This window comes from Pan troglodytes, chromosome 3 (genome assembly GCF_028858775.2).
Source record: "Pan troglodytes isolate AG18354 chromosome 3, NHGRI_mPanTro3-v2.0_pri, whole genome shotgun sequence".
Taxonomy (NCBI): Eukaryota; Metazoa; Chordata; class Mammalia; order Primates; family Hominidae; genus Pan; species Pan troglodytes.
The window spans coordinates 141,867,738-141,890,115 of NC_072401.2; the positions used below are offsets into that span (position 1 = coordinate 141,867,738).

Genomic DNA, 22,378 nt, shown 5'->3' on the forward strand with positions numbered 1-22,378 from the left:
TCTCACCCCCTATAAAGGTCTTATTTTAAGAAGTAACAACTTTATCTGGAAGTCCTATCCAGCACAATCTGGCAAGAGAAAGAAATAAAGGACATACAAATTGGAAACGAGGAAGTCAAGCTATCACTGTTTGCTAATGATATGATTGCATACCCAGAAAACCCTAAAGACTCATCCAATAGACTACTAGACTTGAAAAATCAATTCAATAAAAGTCTCAGCTTACAAAATCAATGTACACAAATCAGTAGTACTGCTACATAGCAACAACGACCAAACTGAAAATCAAATCAAGAACTCAATGACTTTTACAATGGCTGCAAAAAAAAAAAAAAATCCCTAGGAATATTCTTAACAGAGGTGAAAGATCTATCTATACAAGGAGAACTACAAAACACTGCTGAAAAAAATCATAGATGACACAAACAAATGGAAACACATCCCATGCTCATGGATTGGAAGAATCAATATCATGAAAATGATCATAGCGCCCAAAGCCATCTACAGATTCAACGTGATTCCTGTCAAAACACCAAGAACAATTTTCACAGAATTAGGAAAAAAAATCCAAAAGTTCATATGGAACCAAAAAAGAGCCTGAATAGCCAAAGTAATCCTAAGCAAAAAGAACAGATCTGGAGACATCACATTACCTGACTTCAAATTATACAGGGCCATATTATCAAAACAGCATGGTAATGGTCTCAGGTAGACACACAGACCACTGGAACAGAATAAAGAACCAGAAATAAAGCAAAATACTTACAACTAACTGATCTTTGACCAAGCATACAAAAATATAAATTAGGGAAAGGACACCCTATTTAATAAATGGTACTGAGAAAACTGGCAAGCCACATATAGAAGAATGAAACTGGATCCTTACTTGTCACCTTATACAAAAATCAACTGAAGATGGATTAAAGACTTAAACCTAAGATCTGAAACCATGAAAATTCTAGAAGATAACACCAGAAAAACTCTTCTAGACATTGGCTTAGGCAAAGAATTCATGACCAAGAACCCAAAAGCAAATGCAACAAAAACAAAAATAAATAAATGGGACCTAATTAAACTAAAAAGCTTCTGCACAGCAAAAGAAATAATCATCAGAGTAAACAGATAACCCACAGTGTGGGAGAAAATATTAATAACCTATGAATCTGACAAAGGACTAGTATCCAGAATCAAGAGACTCAAACAAATCAGCAAGAAAAAAATTAATCCCATCAGAAAGTAGGCAAATGACATAAATAGACATTTCTCAAAAGAAGATATAGAAATGGCCAACGAACATGTTTAGAAAATGCTCAACATCACTAATCATCAAAGAAATGCAAATTAAAACCACAATGAGATACTACGTTACCCCTGTAAGAATGGCCATTATTAAAAAGTCAAAAAACAATTGGCATGGATGTGGTGAAAAGGGAACATTTATACACTGCTGGTGCAATGTAAATTAATACAGCCTCTATGGAAAACAGCACGGAGGTTTATTAAAAAACTGAAAGTAGATCTACTGTTTGATCCAGAAATCCCACTACTGCTTTTTCTGTGCATATGGTGGTGTCCTTTTTGAGTTGATAAGCATATATATATATATACACACACACACACACACATATATGTGTATATGTATATATATTTGTGTATATATGTATATATGTGTATATATATACACAGGGGATTTGCTGGGATGGCGAACACCATGCAAAGGAAGACATGCAGGTATGATCTTTATCTTACACTAAACAGAAACTATGAAAAGGAAGCAGATAGCTGACATCCAACATGCTATCTGTTTTGTTGTTGTGATGTAACTGCTTATCAGAGTCTGAGTGCAGGGCCACATGTTTATGAGTATGAGGTCCTCTGAGAAAGAAGAAATTATCACTATCAGTCACTGTGAGAAGAGGCTGATCTTGCTTCAGCATATAACAATCAAGGAGGCTGGTTTTTAGACCACAAAGAAGAAAATATTTGGTCATACTCTAGGGTAGTCCTATTAGGGAAGACAATATGACCCCTGCCTATAGGACATTTCTTTCTAGAGCTAAGGTTGAAGATAATCCTATCAGACACCCTATGATAATGGATATAGACCTGGAGATGAGGATTCCAGAAGCAGCCACATATCTTGTAGCTCTCATTAGCTATCCTCTGCTTTTTACTTGCTAGGAGAATCTTACCATAAATTATAATTTGATCTAGGTGTGTCTATGCTTGAGATGAAACCATAGAGACAGCAGTAGCCTGGGAAATACTGCTTCAGGAAATGCAAAAGACTAACAGCAGTAGAGTGAAAATTCAACTGTTCAGTTAGAAAACTAGATTAACTGGCTTAAGAGTGAGATTTTCAGAAATAGTGAAGGGTTTTTCAGAAATATTGAAGAGGGACAAGATAAAAGACTGAACATTTTATTGTGAGGCAGGGTGGGGGACTCCAGCCAACACAATTTAACAAAAATCTAATCTCAAAGGTTAGTGAACTCCAGGCCATACTGGTTATATCTAATACTTAAATAAATATTTTACCATCGTATATTGAAATTTCCTCATCCATGTCATCTTTCTTTGCTTTTGATAAGACCCATCTGTAAATAAAGTTGAACATACATATATGTCATTAACAATAAAATCAGCAATTTATAGATATAAGGCATACAGAAACACAATAAAAGATCACCCAATACAGTCACTTTTCATTCAACAATAAATTCATACTTAGATGCTAAATAAGGATGCCTACACATAATCCTGAAGGGCTAGAGTTAAACCGAATTTGGAATCTATAATTTACTAGCTGTATGATCACAGGTAAGGTACAAGAAACCTCGGTTTCTCCACCTGTAAAATGGGGATTAAATATGGTAATTATCTACTTTTTTTAAGGACATCTGACACATAATAATCATTTTAATATTAACTTTTGTTTTTTCCATTATTTAGAGTAGAGCAGTACTCATATTTGTCATCTGAACTTAAGAGTGTTAATCTGTCCTAGAGAATAAAGAAATGTTATAAATTTCATCTTTGCATTCGGAATTAGTATATTTTCTTTGAATAAATAACTATTCAAATTAAACATTCTATCAATTACAAAAATATACTAAGTACTGATTTACATTGTCAATTAAACTACTTTAAAATTTTTTACAGATCTGTAGTAGAGATAATTTTCATAGGCCAAAACCTAATAACTTCAAAAAAGCTAATAAATCAAAGAAAACATTCTCTTGAATGAATACTCACCCAGCCAACCTTCCACTATCAAAAGTTTCTGCAAAATATACTTCTCCTATAGGTTGAGGTGTCTTATATTTAATCTAGAAAAGAAATTTTCCAAGTCTAAAGTTATTCATTTTCACAAATATTTCAATTAAATAATCTTCCTAGTGAAGAACATAGTATGTAATGCACATACAGGTAATACAGATATGAGGTGACAAACTCAAATAGGATACAAAACTTTGTATCCTAGTAATGATAAGGTACAAGAAAATATAACAAATACCATGATGACAAAAATACTATACGTACAAACAGTGGATACACTGACCCCTTCTAACACAGAAGGAACAAAGGGACTCTGACAAGTGACAATATTTATGGATAAAACTCTTTGGGAGCAAAGGAAACAGCATAATGAAAAGCATGTAAGATGTAGAGCTTAGTAAGCACATAGGCTTTTAAAATTAACTCTTAAGTTTTACTGTTACGTACCCTAAAAGATAATAATATAATTTTCCAAGATTAGGAACCCAGAGAGTGAAAAGATTCTATGGAGATAGCATTGCAAAGCAATTATTAACAAAGCATTGTTTCAAGTGCCTTTGAAGTGTTAGCTGTTAGGGTGGCAATAATGATGATGGTGGCAGTGGTATTGCTGATGATATAGTGGCTCCTTTAATTCTTATAATATTTCTATGGGGGAAGTATCATTAGTAACCACTTTATATATGAGGAAACTGGGACAGACAAAGTAACTTGCTTACTGCTGTCCAGTTAGATAATTGTAGAACTTGCATATAAAGCCAAGACTGTCTGGCTCCAAAGCTCATACATTTTTACTACATGATACAGAATTTACCAACAAACTAATTTAAAAGAGTAAAGACTGATAAACTATCAAAAGATAATTTAAACTGAGGATGAATAAATAAAAATTTGCCTAAAGTAATAGGTTAGTCTGGATCCTCTCAGAATCAGCCTGTGATTGTATCTGTATGATTAGTGAGATTAGATTGTATCTGTATGATTAGTGAGATTTCTTCCAGTAGGCTTTAGGGAAAAGGGTGCAGAAATACTTTTTCTATTTTCATTGTCCCTATCCTACCCTGAGAGCAAAACACTTCCTGTCTAAGGGAGGGAAATCAGTAATTACACAAAATTCCACGTAATTACTGACAGGGTCAAGATTCAGCTACCAAAACTGCCAATCTTCTATGAAGTTTACTGAATTACAACTTTACTCTTCTCTATATTTTTATAGATTGACAAAATGGGCAGTGGTGTCACAAGAGGCTTCCTTCTGATAGGCCACCCCTAAAATCAGTTTATTTTGCCCTTTATTTATACTTCACCCTATGTAGATTACTCATGCTATAAAATTAGAAGCATCAAAAATCATTCTTTCCCACTTCCTATCATATTCTCAAAGTATCACCAAATAAGTCGAGTGGTAGTTACCTGTCAATTTCTTTGAAGTATTAATATTAACCTTCAAAGACCCTGTAGTAACTGTATCCAAGTCAGTAATTATTAGTACTCGGAGTACTTACTTTCTGCAGATTATAGAAATAGGCTTTAAAAAAAATTGTCCTTACAGAGCTTCAATTTAACAGGGGAAACATACTGTTCACCTTAAACAATGAAACAACACATTTGCAAATGAAAAATACTTAATAAGAGGAAATGAAGTAAAGAAATCTGTAACAACTACATATTATTCCCTTCGGCCCTTCAAACAGTAGCTGGCAGAATACAATTAATGCTTTCTCACCATCAAAAATATTTCTGATTATCACAAGGTTAGATATGAATATCCTCAATGTAAAAGCTCTTATGTATCATCAAGGTATACAAAAATCCCTGCAATTTCTCAGACTCCTGTTAATCACTACTTCAAAATATACGTTTTAACAATGCTGAGAGAAACACGAGTCAGGTTTACTAAATGCCCACCCCTCACCCTCACTTCCTTTTCTAATTCATCCTCCTCCTTAGCATTTTCTTTTCTCAGAGAAATAAAGACAAATACTTTACTTCTCAAGGAACTGCAAATTATATAGCCTTTTATTTGAAAAGATCTAGCAATGTCAAAAGTATGAATAAAAACCTTACTATTAGCTTAGTTCTCTTTAATCTGTGACAAACTCCTGTTTTGATAGTAAAAACCTCCCCCATATTTATTTGTTTAAGAAACTGTGCTAGATGCCATGAACAAATTTCTGAATTACATGGGCACTCTAAAAAATAAAGTAATAAGATACTTAGAAAAAAAATCAATGTTTTTCTATCTATCTCTAAAATGAAGATTATTTGAACTGAAATGAATCACCAGAGGTCAATCACTTCATTGTACTATGTAAAGGAATAATTTATAACCCATTTCTCAATAACCATACCTCTGAGGAAAGTTCACTTTCATTAACATCAATTTCTTCTGAATTTTCTTCAAAGTCTTCCATCTCAACATCATCATCCATAAATTCTGCATTAATTGAGATGAACAGAAGACCCAAACATAGCCAAAAGGCTTGGAAACGCATATTGATTATCTGTGAAATTAAAAGTAATTAGTGAAAATAAAACAAAGTTGTGAAAATAAGTGTTAAGTATATGTAGAAATAAATAATTTCTCCATAATAGCTCCTTTATTCTAGGATGGCTTTTAAAACAAATCACTGACAAAATTATTTAAATTGTGCTTTGAGCAAGTGAAAATACAAACTTCAAATCTTGTAGGAAACAGATTCTATAGCTGCAGGCCTTCATCCAAAAACAAAGAGCCAATGGCACAAAATCTAAAGATAGCGGGGAGGAGCCAAGATGGCCGAAAAGGAACAGCTCCCGTCTACAGCTCCCAGCGTGAGCGACGCAGAAGACGGTGATTTCTGCATTTCCATCTGAGGTACCGGGTTCATCTCACTAGGGAGTGCCAGACAGTGGGCGCAGGTCAGTGGGTGCGCGCACCGTGCGCGAGCCGAAGCAGGGCGAGGCATTGCCTCACTCGAGAAGCGCAAGGGGTCAGGGAGTTCCCTTTCCAAGTCAAAGAAAGGGGTGACGGACGGCACCTGGAAAATCGGGTCACTCCCACCAGAATACTGCGCTTTTCCAACAGGCTTAAAAAATGGCGCACCACGAGATTATATCCCGCACCTGGCTTGGAGGGTCCTACGCCCATGGAGTCTCACTGATTCCTAGCACAGCAGTCTGAGATCAAACTGCAAGGCGGCAGCGAGGCTGGGGGAGGGGCGCCCGCCATTGCCCAGGCTTGATTAGGTAAACAAGGCAGCCGGGAAGCTCGAACTGGGCGGAGCCCACCACAGCTCAAGGAGGCCTGCCTGCCTCTGTAGGCTCCACCTCTGGCGGCAGGGCACAGACAAACAAAAAGATAGCAGTAACCTCTACAGACTTAAATGTCTCTGTCTGACAGCTTTGAAGAGAGCAGTGGTTCTCCCAGCACGCAGCTGGAGATCTGAGAACAGGCAGACTGCCTCCTCAAGTGGGTCCCTGACCCCTGAGCAGCCTAACTGGGAGGCACCCCCCAGCAGGGGCACACTGACACCTCACACAGCAGGGTATTCCAACAGACCTGCAGTTGAGGGTCCTGTCTGTTAGAAGGAAAACTAACAAACAGAAAGGACATCCACGCCAAAAACCCATCTGTACATCACCATCATCAAAGACCAAAAGTAGATAAAACCACAAAGATGGGGAAAAAACAGAACAGAAAAACTGGAAACTCTAAAAAGCAGAGCGCCTCTCCTCCTCCAAAGGAACGCAGTTCCTCACCAGCAACGGAACAAAGCTGGATGGAGAATGACTTTGACGAGCTGAGAGAAGAAGGCTTCAGATGATCAAATTACTCTGAGCTATGGGAGGACATTCAAACCAAAGGCAAAAAAGTTGAAAACTTTGAAAAAAATTTAGAAGAATGTATAACTAGAATAACCAATACAGAGAAGTGCTTAAAGGAGCTGATGGAGCTGAAGGCCAAGGCTCGAGAACTATGTGAAGAATGCAGAAGCCTCAGGAGCCAATGCGATCAACTGGAAGAAAGGTATCAGCGATGGAAGATGAAATGAATGAAATGAAGCGAGAAGGGAAGTTTAGAGAAAAAAGAATAAAAAGAAATGGGCAAAGCCTCCAAGAAATATGGGACTATGTGAAAAGACCAAATCTACGTCTGATTGGTGTACCTGAAAGTGATGGGGAGAATGGAACCAAGTTGGAAAACACTCTGCAGGATATTATCCAGGAGAACTTCCCCAATCTAGCAAGGCAGGCCAACGTTCAGATTCAGGAAATACAGAGAATGCCACAAAGATACTCCTCGAGAAGAGCAACTCCAAGACACATAATTGTCAGATTCACCAAAGTTGAAATGAAGGAAAAAATGTTAAGGGCAGCCTGAGAGAAAGGTCTGGTTACCCTCAAAGGGAAGCCCATCAGATTAACAGCGGATCTCTCGGCAGAAACCCTACAAGCCAGAAGAGAGTGGGGGCCAATATTCAACATTCTTAAAGACAAGAATTTTCAACCCAGAATTTCATATCCAGCCAAACTAAGCTTCATAAGCGAAGGAGAAATAAAATACTTTACAGACAAGCAAATGCTGAGAGATTTTGTCACCACCAGGCCTGCCCTACAAGAGCTCCTGAAGGAAGCGCTAAACATGGAAAGGAACAACCGGTACCAGCCGCTGCAAAATCATGCCAAAATGTAAAGACCATCAAGACTAGGAAGAAACTGCATCAACTAATGAGCAAAATAACCAGCTAACATCATAATGACAGGATCAAATTCACACATAACAATATTAACTTTAAATGTAAATGGACTAAATGCTCCAATTAAAAGACACAGACTGGCAAATTGGATAAAGAGTCAAGACCCATCAGTGTGCTGTATTCAGGAAACACATCTCACGTGCAGAGACACACATAGGCTCAAAATAAAAGGATGGAGGAAGATCTACCAAGCAAATGAAAAACAAAAAAAGGCAGGGGTTGCAATCCTAGTCTCTGACAAAACAGACTTTAAACCAACAAAGATCAAAAGAGACAAAGAAGGCCATTACATAATGGTAAAGGGATCAATTCAACAAGAAGAGCTAACTATCCTAAATATATATGCACCCAATACAGGAGCACCAAGATTCATAAAGCAAGTCCTGAGTGACCTACAAAGAGACTTAGACTCCAACACATTAATAATGGGAGACTTTAACACCCCACTGTCAACATTAGACAGATCAACAAGACAGAAAGTCAACAAGGATACCCAGGAATTGAACTCAGCTCTGCACCAAGTGGACCTAATAGACATCTACAGAACTCTCCACCACAAATCAACAGAATATACATTTTTTTCAGCACCACACCACACCTATTCCAAAATTGACCACATACTTGGAAGTAAAGATCTCCTCAGCAAATGTAAAAGAACAGAAATTATAACAAACTATCTCTCAGACCACAGTGCAATCAAACTAGAACTCAGGATTAAGAATCTCACTCAAAACCGCTCAACTACATGGAAACTGAACAACCTGCTCCTGAATGACTACTGGGTACATACGAAATGAAGGCAGAAATAAAGATGTTCTTTGAAACCAATGAGAACAAAGACACAACATACCAGAATCTCTGGGACGCATTCAAAGCAGTGTGTAGAGGGAAATTTATAGCACTAAATGCCCACAAGAGAAAGCAGGAAAGATCCAAAATTGACACCCTAACATCACAATTAAAATAACTAGAAAAGCAAGAGCAAACACATTCAAAAGCTAGGAGAAGGCAAGAAATAACTAAAATCAGAGCAGAACTGAAGGAAATAGAGACACAAAAAACCCTTCAAAAAATTAATGAATCCAGGAGCTGGTTTTTTGAAAGGATCAACAAAATTGACAGACTGCTAGCAAGACTAATAAAGAAAAAAAGAGAGAAGAATCTAATACACACAATAAAAAATGATAAAGGGGATATCACCACCGATCCCACAAATACAAACTACCATCAGAGAATACTACAAACACCTCTACGCAAATAAACTAGAAAATCTAGAAGAAATGGATAAATTCCTTGACACATACACTCTCCCAAGACTAAACCAGGAAGAAGTTGAATCTCTGAATAGAGAAATAACCGGATCTGAAATTGTGGCAATAATCAATAGCTTACCAACCAAAAAGGATCCAGGACCAGATGGATTCACAGCTGAATTCTACGAGAGGTACAAGGAGGAACTGCTACCATTCCTTCTGAAACTATTCCAATCAATAGAAAAAGAGGGAATCCTCCCTAACTCATTTTATGAGGCCAGCATCATTCTGATACCAAAGCCAGGCAGAGACACAACCAAAAAAGAGAATTTTAGACCAATATCCTTGATGAACATTGATGCAAAAAGCCTCAATAAAATACTGGCAAAACGAATCGAGCAGCACATCGAAAAGCTTATCCACCATGATCAAGTGGGCTTCATCCCTGGGATGCAAGGCTGGTTCAATATACGCAAATCAATAAATGTAATCCAGCATATAAATAGAGCCAAAGACAAAAACCACATGATTATCTCAATAGATGCAGAAAAAGCCTTTGACAAAATTCAACAACCCTTCATGCTAAAAACTCTCAATAAATTAGGTATTGATGGGACGTATTTCAAAATAATAAGAGCTATCTATGACAAACCCACAGCCAGTATCATACTGAATGGGCAAAAACTGGAAGCATTCCCTATGAAAACTGGCACAAGACAGGGATGCCCTCTCTCACCACTCCTATTCAACATAGTGTTGGAAGTTCTGGCCAGGGCAATTACGCAGGAGAAGGAAATAAAGGGTATTCAATTAGGAAAAGAGGAAGTCAAATTGTCCCTGTTTGCAGACGACATGATTGTATATCTAGAAAACCCCATCATCTCAGCCCAAAATCTCCTTAAGCTGATAAGCAACTTCAGCAAAGTCTCAGGATACAAAATCAATGTACAAAAATCACAAGCATTCTTATACACCAGCAACAGACAAACAGAGAGCCAAATCATGAGTGAACTCCCATTCACAATTGCTTCAAAGAGAATAAAATACCTAGGAATCCAACTTACAAGGGATGTGAAGGACCTCTTCAAGGAGAACTACAAACCACTGCTCAAGGAAATAAAAGAGGACACAAACAAATGGAAGAACATTCCATGCTCATGGGTAGGAAGAATCAATATCGTGAAAATGGCCATACTGCCCAAGGTAATTTATAGATTCAATGCCATCCCCATCAAGCTACCAATGACTTTCTTCACAGAATTAGAAAAAACTACTTTAAAGTTCATATGGAACCAAAAAAGAGCCCGCATCGCCAAGTCAATCCTAAGCCAAAAGAACAACGCTGGAGGCATCACACTACCTGACTTCAAACTGTACTACAAGGCTACAGTAACCAAAACAGCATGGTACTGGTACCAAAACAGAGATATAGATCAATGGAACAGAACAGAGCCCTCAGAAATAACGCCGCATATCTACAACTATCTGATCTTTGACAAACCTGAGAAAAACAAGCAATGGGGAAAGGATTCCCTATTTAATAAATGGTGCTGGGAAAACTGGCTAGCCATATGTAGAAAGCTGAAACTGGATCCCTTCCTTACACCTTACACAAAAATTAATTCAAGATGGATTAAAGACTTAAACGTTAGACCTAAAACCATAAAAACCCTAGAAGAAACCTAGGCATTACCATTCAGGACATAGGCATGGGCAAGGACTTCATGTCTAAAACACCAAAAGCAATGGCAACAAAAGACAAAATTGACAAATGGGATTTGATTAAACTAAAGAGCTTCTGCACAGCAAAAGAAACTACCATCAGAGTGAACAGGCAACCTACAAAATGGGAGAAAATTTTCGCAACCTACTCATCTGACAAAGGGCTAATATCCAGAATCTACAATGAACTCAAACAAATTTACAAGAAAAAAACAAACAACCCCATGAAAAAGTGGGCGAAGGACATGAACAGACACTTCTCAAAAGAAGACATTTATGCAGCCAAAAAACACATGAAAAAATGCTCATCATCACTGGCCATCAGAGAAATGCAAATCAAAACCACAATGAGATACCATCTCACACCAGTTAGAATGGCAATCATTAAAAAGTCAGGAAACAACAGGTGCTGGAGAGGATGTGGAGAAATAGGAACACTTTTACACTGTTGGTGGGACTGTAAACTAGATCAACCATTGTGGAAGTCAGTGTGGCGATTCCTCAGGGATCTAGAACTGGAAATACCATTTGACCCAGCCATCCCATTACTGGGTATATACCCAAAGGACTATAAATCATGCTGCTATAAAGACACATGCACACGTATGTTTATTGCGGCATTATTCACAATAGCAAAGACTTGGAACCAACCCAAATGTCCAACAATGATAGAATGGATTAAGAAAATGTGGCACATATACACCATGGAATACAATGCAGCCATAAAAAATGATGAGTTCATGTCCTTTGTAGGGACATGGATGAAATTGGAAAACATCATTCTCAGTAAACTATCGCAAGAACAAAAAACCAAACACCACATATTCTCACTCATAGGTGGGAATTGAACAATGAGATCACATGGACACAGGAAGGGGAATATCACACTCTGGGGACTGTTGTGGGGTGGGGGAACGGGGGAGGGATAGCATTGGGAGATATACCTAATGCTAGATAACGAGTTAGTGGGTGCATTGCACCAGTATGGCACATGTATACATATGTAACTAACCTGCACAATGTGCACATGTACCCTAAAACTTAAAGTATAATAAAAAAAAAAATCTAAAGATAAAGATGATGGTAGTTATCAAACACAAATAATATGTAGACCTCTTTAAAAGTATCATGATTCCTAAACGTTCACTGAAATTGTTTTTATTATAATGTTGCTTAAGTGTATATAAACATAAAAATGGAAATTTTATAATTATAAAACCAAAATACATTTATATATAAATGCTGAGAAAAGATACAAAAAATTTTTTATCACAGATTTAATGTGGTAGTGTTTTACTAAAATCAAAGCACATTCAAAAGATCAAACAAATATAGGGCTTATTGTAATCAGGTAGACTGCTATGGAGAAAGTTCTTTTGCATATATAATTCCTATAATTCCACAATTACATAATTACTTATATATTTATGGACAAAGACAAAAATGATGGGTGCTGTCATTAACTAGGATTTGATCTCTCTAAATCACAAAAGAGGTATAACTGGGATAGGAAGTAAATGTAAAGGGATCAATTTGACACAATGAAATAGGCTTATTTCCTTAATTTCCTAGTTATTGGCACAGAAATTTGTATATCTGCAAATTGCTTATTAATTGTGAACTCTAAAAGCTTCATTATTCTAAAAGTCTAAGGGCCTTCCATGTTACATAGTAAAAGGCACTTTGCTTGACTGGCTATTAATCATTTTTGAGCAAAATAAAAACACATAAAATAATACTAGTAATAATGAACATTAATATAACTTTAGACCCATATCCTCTCTTTCAAATGAATGTACACTTTAGGTTCCAAATAATTAATTTGTTGAAAAAAATACATTCTAAGTGCTTTGTTTGAGCTCTCGTGTACTGGGCTGCCAAGAAAGAGTTAAGAGGAAGCCAAGCAGGTAGTGCTCTATCTGGAACTCTACCCTTAATTCAACCAGAGCACCCCAGTTTTATTTGTATTCTATATTATAGTTTTTCCTGACTTTTCCTTAGAAATAGTTTCCAATGCTTTCGAAAACAGTTCAGAAAACACTTTATCTTGAAAGTTTGTTTCTTCTTTAAAATTCTATGATCTTATTTCACATCAAAGGACTAGCTAATTTAATCTTTGCAGCCCAGGACATGAATAGCGTAGGTACTATTCCCAATCGACAAAACAAAAACAGAGATTTTTAAAGAACTGCAGTTGGTTAGAAGGCATTCTGTAGACAATGCAGTTCTATTGTTTTTATTTGTTCTTTTTTTAAAAAAAATATCAGAAATACAGACTTAATACTTTCTGCGTAATGCTGCAGTATCCTATCATTCTTCAATGCTGCACAAGCTGACAATTGAGAATTAGATCATGAAGTTCACAGTATTGAAATCTGTCTCACAATGGTGCCAACATGTTATGAAGTTCCAAACAAAACTATGAGGTTTGTCACATCTCATTTCTTAGAGAGAGGTATGCTATTGACAAGTCTGTACTGAAACTCTGAGAGGCCAGATGCTGGGGTAATACTACAAGAAAATGAAGTAGTTAATTTATGCATTTAAAATTGTTTTAAATCACGTGGTAAAACATATTCTCATTGTTGTACAACTAATTTCCAAAACTTTCTTCATGCTCTAAAACTAAAACGCTATACACTTTTAACAACTCCCCACTACCCTTCCCTCCAGCCCCTGGAAACCATCTTTCTAATACCTATCTCTATGATTTTGACTACTCTAGGTACTGCATATAAGTGGAATCATACAGTATTGGTCTTTCTGTAACTGGCTTATTTTACTTAGCATAATGCCCTCAAGCTTCATCCATGTTGTAGCATGTATCAAATTTCCTTCCTTTTTAAAGCTGGACAGTATTCCATTGTGTGTATACACCACATTTTGTTTATACATTCATCTGTCAGTGGACACTTGGGTTGCTTCCACCTGTTGGCTGTTGTGAATAATCCTACAATGAATATGGGTATACAAATAACTCTTTGAGACCTTGTTTTCAATTCTTTTGAGTATATACCCATAAGTTGAATTGCTTGGTCATACAATAATTCTATTTTTTTTTGAATCCTCATACTGTTTTCCACAGTGGCTTTACCATTTTACATTCCCACCAACAAGGCACAAGGGTCCCAATTTCTACATATCCTTGCCAACATTTGTTCAAAATTATGTTTTTTTTAATAGCAGTCATTGTAATAGGTCCTAATATGGCGTAGTATCATATTGTGGTTTGATATGCATTTCCCTGATGATTAGTGATACTGAGTATCTTTTCATGTGCTTGTTGGCTATTTATACATCTTCAAGGGAAACATGTCTATTCAAGTCCTTTGCCTATTTAAAAAATCAGGTTTTGTTTTTGTTTTGAGTTGTAGGAATTCCTACAAATTCTGGATACCGACCCCTTATCAAATATATGATTGGCAAATATTTTCTCCCATTGCATAGGTTTTTCATTTTGTTGTGTTCTTCGATGCACAGAACTTTTTAATTTTGAGTTTTCCAATTTATATATACTTTCTTTTGTTGTCTGTGCTTTTGGTGTCATATAAAAATTACTGGCAAATTCAATGTCATGAAGCTTTCCATGTTTTAACAGTTTTATAGTTTTCTTATGTTTAAGTCTTCAATCCATTTCGAGTTAATTTTTGTCTATGATTTAAGGTAAGGTTACAACCTCATTCTTTTGCATGTGGATAGCCAGTTTCCCCAATATCATCTCATGAGAAGACTGTCCTTTCTCACAAAATGGTCTTGGCACTTTTATAAAAAAAAATTTGAACATATATGTGGGAATTTATTACTAGGCTCTTTATTGTGTCCCATTGATATATATGTCTGTCTTTATGCCAGTCTCACACTGATTTGATTACTATAGCTTTGTAATTTTTGAAACAGAGATATGAGATTTCCAAACTTATTCTTTCCCAAGATTGTTCTGGCTATTTGGGGTCCCTTGAGATTCTATATGAATTTTACTATTCTTGCAAAAAGTGCTATTAGGATTATGGTAGGGATTGCACTGAATCTGTAGATTACTTTGGGTTGTGTTTCCATCTTATTAAGTCTTCCAATCCCAATGAACACAATGTCTTTCCATTGATTAATATTTGTTTCTTAATTTCTTTCAGCAGCATTTCATAATTTTTCATGTACAAGTATTTTACTTCCTTGATTTATTCCTAAGTATTTTATTCTTTTTTATGTTGTTATAAATGGAATTGTTTTCTTAATTTCCTGTTCATTGTTAGTATACAGAAGTGCAACTAATTTTTGTGTGCTAGTTTTTTTACCCTGCAACTTTAGTGAATTCATTTGTTTGTTTTTTGAGATAGGATCTCACTCTGTTACCCAGGCTGGAGTGCAGTGGCACCATCATGGCCCACTGCAGCCTTGAACTCCTGGACTCAGGTGATCCTCCACTTCAGCCTCTCGAGTAGCTGGGACTACAGGCAAGCATCACCATGCCCAGCTAATGTTCTGTATTTTTCTGTAGAGATGGTTTTTGCCATGTTGCGCAGGCTGGTCTTAAACTCCTAGACTCAACTGATCTGGCTACCTTGGCCTCCAAAATTGCTGGGACTACAGGCATGAGCCACCATGCCTGGCCTTCATTTATTATTTCTAACAGATTTTTGTATTGTGTTCGTGAAATCTTTAGGGTTTTGTACATACATATAAGATCATGTTATCCACTGAGATAATTTTACTTCTTCCTTTTCAATTTGAATGTCTTTTTTCTTTCTTTTTCTTCCCTAATTTCTCTGGCTCGGGAGAAGTGGAAAAAGCAGGCATCCTTGTCTTATTCTAGATCTTAAAGGAAAAGCTTTCAGTCTTTCACCATTTAGTCTGATGTTAACTGTGGGCTTTTCATATATGGCCTTTACTATGTTGAGGTGGTTTCCTTCTATTCCTAGTGTACTGAGTGTTTTTTATTATGAAAGAGTGTTGAATCATGTCAAATGCTTTTTCTGCATGAATAAAGATGATCACGTGTTCTCCCCTCCCTACATTGTAAATGTGGCATGGTACACTGATTTTCTTATGTTGAATCATCCTTGAATTTTAGGAATAAATCCAACATGGTCATAGTATATAACTCTTTTAATATGCAGCTGAATTTTGTTGTCAAGTATTTTGTTAAGAATTTCTGCATCAATAATCATCTGCAATATTGCTCTGTAGTTTTCTTGTAGTGTCTTTGGCTTTGATAACAGGGTTATGCTGGCTTCATAGAATGAATCTGGAAGTGTTTACTCCTCTTCAATATTTTGGAAGAATTTGAGGAGGACTGGTGTTAATTCTTTCAATGTTTGGTAGAACTCACCAGTGAAGCCACCTAGTCCTGGGCTTTTATCTGCTGGGAAGTTTTTGTTTACTGATTCAATCTCCTTACCAGTTATAGGTCTGTTCAGATTTTCTACTTCTTCATGATTAATCTTGATAGGGTGTGTGTTTCTAAGAATGTATCCATTTAATCTAGGTTATCCAATTTGTTGCCATACAATCCTTCAGCGTATTCTCTTTTAATCCCTCTTATTTCTGTAGAATCAGATGTAATGTCCTTTCATTACCAATTTTAGTTATTTGAGTCTTCTCTCATTTTTCTTAATCTAACTAAAGGTTTGTTAATTTTTTTGTTGACCTTTTCAAAGAATTAACTCTTGATTTCACTTGTTTTCTCTCTTGTTTTTCTATTTTCTATTTTGTTTCTCTCTGCTCTAATCTTTATTATTTCCCTCTTTCTTCTAACTTTTGGGTTTCGTTTGCTCTTTTTCTAGTTCCTCAAGGTGTAAGTTAGGTTGTTAACTTGAGATCTTTTGTTTTTCATGTAAGTGTTTAAAGCTATAAATTTCCCTTTTAACACTGCTTTCACTGTATCCCATAAGTTTTGGTATCTTTTGTTCTCCTTTTCATTTGTCTCAAGATGTTTTTCTAACTTTTCTTGAGACTTATTTGGCTCATTGTTCAAGAGTGTGCTGTTTAATTTCCACATATTTGTGAATTTTTCTTGTTTTCCTTCTACTATTGATTTCTAGTTTCTTTCCTTTGTGTTCAGAAAACTTACTTTGTATGATTTTAATCTTTTAAAATTCATTAAGACTTGTTTTGTGGTCTAATATGGTCTATCCTGGAGAATGTTCTATGTGCAGTTAAGAAAAATGTGTGTTCTGCTATTGTTGGGTACAGTGTTGTCCATATGTTTATTATGTTTAGTTGGCTTGTGGTGTTATCTATTTCTTTATTGATCTGTATGGTTGTTTTAAGTTATATAATTTTAGTACAGCAAGAATTTGTTTATATGGTATAGGGTAGAACATTTAGTGCTAATGTCACCCTCTTCCCTCCTTATAAATTAAAAGGTAGCATGCCCAGGGTTCCAAGCTTCTTATGTATTCCTCACTCCATGAGGCTTGCTGAGATCACTAAATATCAGTTGTGCCTTCATAAGAAGGGAGGCACTGAAGAACTGCATCCTTCTGCACCAACATGTATCTTTGATCTCATGTATGTTCTCTGCACTGCTTCTGTGGTAGTTCAATAACAAATTGAAGCACAAGTAACTTTATCCATGAATGAGATACCATTCTTCCCAATCTTTGAAATCTAGATCAAGTAGTCTGGTCTACTTTAAATAATTACACCAATATCTCCTAAAAACCCTACTGGTTCTCCACTACCACCCCCAAATTACAAATTATGAAGTGCAGCTCATGTACTGGTATTGAAGTAATGCTCACTGTCACATCAAAGGTAAGTAAGGCACACAAAGAAAAGACAATCACAGGATATGCAATATGTGTTGTAAAGTGTGGGAGAAGTTGCTGGCTGATCACAAGGGTAATTTCCTTGGCACTAGATGTGACAATTACCTGGTTCCAGCCAACAGAATGTAAATAGAAGACCTGTTTGCCATTGTCAGCCCTTGCCCATAAAAACTTCCTATAATTATGAATTATAATTCTTTATGATTTTTCCCCTTCTGGTTTGATGCAAGCAATTTTGAAGGTCATGGTTGAAAATGGCAAAATTCCAAGGTAGAAAGTTGCAGAATCCCTGAGTCATTACTTTGAAGAGAGTCATTTTATTAGTCAGAGTTCATCAGAGAAGCAGAATCAATAGTGTGTGTGTGTGTGTGTGTGTGTGTGTGTGTACATACAGGCATACCTCATTTTACTGCACGTTGATTTATTGCATTTTTCACAAATTGAAGGTTTCTGGCAACACTACATTGAACAAGTCTACAGCTGCCACTTTTCCAACACTATAGTCACTTTATGTTTCTGTGACACATTTTTGTAATTCCTTTTTTTTTTTTTTTTTTTGAGATGGAGTCTTGCTCTGTCACCCAGGCTGGAGTGCAGTGGCACAATCTCAGCTCACTGCAACCTCTGCCTCCTTGGTTCAAGCGATTCTCCTGTCTCAGCCTCCCGAGTAGCTGGGATTACAGGCGCGCGCCACTATGCCCGGCTAATTTTTGTATTTTTAGTAGAGACGGGGTTTCACCATATTGGTCAGGCTGGTCTCCAACTCCTAACCTCAGGTGATCCGCCCGCCTCGGCCTCCCAAAGTGCTGGGATTACAAGCGTGAGCCACCGCGCCGGGCCTTCTTTCACTCTCAACACACCTATTTAACACACTTTTTGTACATGCTATTTCTTATAACTGCGATGCCTTTCTGCTGTTATTCAGTTTTAATGGCTGACTGAGGATCAGACCAACACTGGTATATTCCAGAAGTGGTGTTTGACAATCACCTATTACTTAAAGTTTTAGTTGTCATGTGGCTTCAGGAATGCAATGTAGAATGATATAATAAAAAGTACACCGAACCTGGCACCATCGCACCAAGTTTCTAGTTTTATTATTAAGAAGACAAGTGATAAAAACTGCTCCGGGCCTGTTTTCTCATTTGTGACGTGAACTAGACAATCCAAAGATTCTTTAAAGTTCATAATTCTAGTTTTCTATTTAAAAACACCAATATTTATTAGGTACTTAAAAAGTACTACAGCTAACTTACAACACTTCAATTTCTAGACAGATGTATCAACATACTTACATCATTTACACACAACAATTAACCTTATCAACTAGCTAAGACAGAGAGTACAGAATATCTTGTTCTGAGGATTTGGAGAGGAGATCTAAATGTTACCGGAAGATCAAACCAATAAGACGTGAAAGCAAAACTCCAAACTGAAAACAGGTCAAACTTACAATGACCCAAAGGAGGGCTACCTCGAGTGATGTCGACATTTGTAAAGCAAGCAAAATCATCAGATGAGATCGGGATTTTGCCTGCTTTTAAGCAACAAAAAGTTTATACGTTAATGAACTCTTTTCTAATTTGAGACTTCTTCCCGTGGCCACGTTACTTTCCTTTTCTCTCCCAGTCCTGAGCTTTGGTTGCCATTTGCTTTTAACTCCCAAGCAAACACCTCCTCTTTGTTGCTTGGGCAGATGCTATAAATAAAATCAGCGAAAGTGTCTGATTGATGGTAAACAGGCCTGGGGCGATAATGAGTCTAGTAATTAGGGCCTCTCTGGATTCAACCCAGCCCTTTCGCCCGCCCCCCGGCGGCGCACACTGGGCTCTGCGCGGGTATCGAGGGAGCGGCCAACAGTCCCTGGCCCCATCGCCGTGAAGTGGGGTCCCTTCGCTTCCACATAAGTGGAGACTGAGACAGCCGAGCCTATTTTGATCTCGTTTGGGTTTCTGTAAGGAGCAGTCAGCAGAGTGAGCAGCGCCCAGACGCGCCCCGGGCCCCCTCTACAACCCTTGGGAGAGCGCCCCGGGGCTCAAGCGTGGAACGGCGCTGCAATGGCAACCGCTGGAATAACGGCCTCGGCTCCCGGTGGCTCCTCAAGCCCGCAGGGGAGGCCGGCCGGGCTAGGCACCTAGCTGTCCCCGTGCTCGTCCGCCCCAGCCCGGGCGCAGCAGGTGGATGCGGCGGTGCTGGAGACACAAAGGGTCCCAGGTGGCACCACCTCCTGCGTCCACCCACGGGGCCGCCAGAGCCCAGTCAAGACTCTAGCTCGCTGCAGCCCCATCGCCAGACTCAACATCTACCCTCACTTGGCCCCGACCGGTTCAGCCCTCTGGCGGCAAAGTAACGGGGTGCCTGGGGGAAGCAGCAACGACTCCGCTTCCTCACCCCAATCTGCGCGCAAAGGGCAGCGGGACAGCGGGAACGCGGCCTGCTGCTCACGCACCTCTCTTGCGGCCTGTTTTCGGCAGTGACAGCTCAGATGTCCAAGTCGTTGCCACTTGGTCCCCGCGTCTCTTCAGACCAGTCCCGCCGGCGGCCGCGCAGCAGCGACTACTAACAGCGCGTGCGCGTGCGGTGGCGGGCGGGAGGCAGTGGATGCCCGAGGTGTGTGCTGCGCGCTCCTGCTCCGAGGGGCTCAACCGCCTCCAGGGGGAGCCGCACATGGAGCCTGTGCCGCCGCTGGCCGGTTGTGGCGTGGACCCCGCTCCCGGGTTAGCCCAGGAGGAATTCCCCCTGCAAGTCCGAAGACTTTTCCTCTTCTGAGCTCCCGCCCTCTCTGCAGACCGTGCTACCTCCTGTTGCGCAATGATTGGGTCCTGAATTTTATGTAAATCATATTTATGAACAACGTCCAGTAATAAGTGCAGCAAGATTAGGGCTCTAGGCTTTCTCCAGAGTTCTAGATGTTAACAGATCTGCGGTCATGGTGATTAATAAGGAGCTTTCCTGTCTGGTGTGTGTATATGACAAATACAGATACGTTAAGTGTTAATAAATACATTATATATAAAACAATATGTTCTTTTTCTCTCGAACAACACTATTAATAAGAGCTGCTAACATTTATTGTGTTGATTGTGCTCTAAGGGGCTTACCTTCATTGCTTAACTTTCGTGGCAACCCAGGTGATGAAACTGATGGCAACTTGCTCGAAGTTACACAACACATAAACAGTGGAAACAGGATGTAAATCAGGCCTGTCTCTCTCAGAGCCTGTAGTTTCAAACACATTGAAATAAAACTTAGCATAAACGTAGTTTATGCTATGATTATGCAATCACAAGCTGCTTTGCCTTTTATATATTGGATCAATATTAATTTTACTACTTAATATTTTATAGTAAATCTTGACTTTGAATTTGGTATAACAATTTAATTTTATTGGAAGATTAATTAACGACATTTAATTGACTTGTGAGTCTAACACCCTTGTTGAAGAGTTTCAGTCTTAAGGGTTTGGTGGCATTCCGTGCACAATGTATCATTATTGGCTAGGGGTCAAGATCACTGAGTTTTTTCACATTGCTTCACTAATTAAGACCAGCATTTCTAAACTTTTGACTTTGTCACCTCTGGGAGAGTGTTTGGATACTGTTAAAATTTACTGGTTAAAAAGACATTTTGTTTGAGATACTTTGTAACAATATTATCCCCTTTATTTCTTTCTTCCATCCTTCTGACTTCTATTATTCAACATACTTCTGTGGCCCATAACAAATACACTTGAACTGCTAGAGAGGGATTTTTTAAAGGATCCATTCAAAGTTTGCAGTGAGGAAGCTGAAAACTAAAAATGTAAGAATAGTGAATTTTTGCAAGATTTAGTAGTATCTTCTTGGTCACATAGTACTCAAAACCTTGAGAACATTTTTTTTACTCTTTGGCTGCTACATTCATTGCCTCTGTAAATTAAACTCTAACTCCATAAAATCACCTAAAAGAGGTCCTCACCCCCTTCAGTCCCTGTGCCATTTCTCTAGTTTAGATTCTCACTACTTTAGAAACTGTTGTTCAGAGTTACCTAACTAGTTGCACCCCTTCAGAGCCTCCCACCTACACTTTGTAGTTTAATCCTCAGCTCATTCAATAGTTTCCAATGACCCTTCATTACCCACAGCATGAAATCTAATCTCTAACCTTGAAATTTAAGGCCTTAACATATCTCCAAAATTATTTGCCACTTATTGAAAGGATGATTGAATATGATATTTATAATTTGTTTAATAGGCACTTTTCATCAGAATAATATAGTGTGATAATGTCAGAGGAGAAAGAATAATCTGAAAATAAGACCAGGGGTATGGCTTTTGAGAGTGATGTAGTGTTTAATAACACAAGTGGAGGAGTCCCAGAAGGTAATGCTGAATGGTAGAGTCGTGAAGTGTTCTGACACATCAAAGTTGAAGAGAGATTTGAGAAGAGACCAAGGCAATGTAATCAAGATTGGAGGGACTAGAGTAATCAGAAATCTAGAAAAACATAAAAAGCAGGAAAGGTGACATGGCATGGTGGCTCATGCATGTAATCCCAGCTCTTTGAGAGGCTGAGGCAGGTAGATCGCTTGAGCCGAGCTGCCTGAGACCAGCCTGGGCAACATGATGAAACCCCATCT

General features: G+C 38.0%; 1 protein-coding gene across 3 annotated transcripts in view; it reads right to left on the reverse strand.

Annotated features, from left to right (window-relative positions):
* The window catches only part of CLGN (calmegin), a 39,000-nt gene extending 18,454 nt beyond the window's left edge, over positions 1-20,546 (reverse strand). Inside the window, exons 1-4 of one of the 3 annotated variants that reach the window (XM_016950982.4) lie at positions 20,210-20,546; positions 5,631-5,783; positions 3,256-3,329; positions 2,539-2,597 (exon numbers count right to left, since the gene is read on the reverse strand). In XM_016950982.4, coding sequence (XP_016806471.1) covers positions 2,539-2,597; positions 3,256-3,329; positions 5,631-5,774 — 277 coding nt within the window. In that variant the 5' untranslated portion in view covers positions 5,775-5,783; positions 20,210-20,546. 3 annotated transcript variants of the gene reach the window in all.
* Between the last annotated feature and the right edge of the window lie 1,832 nt (positions 20,547-22,378).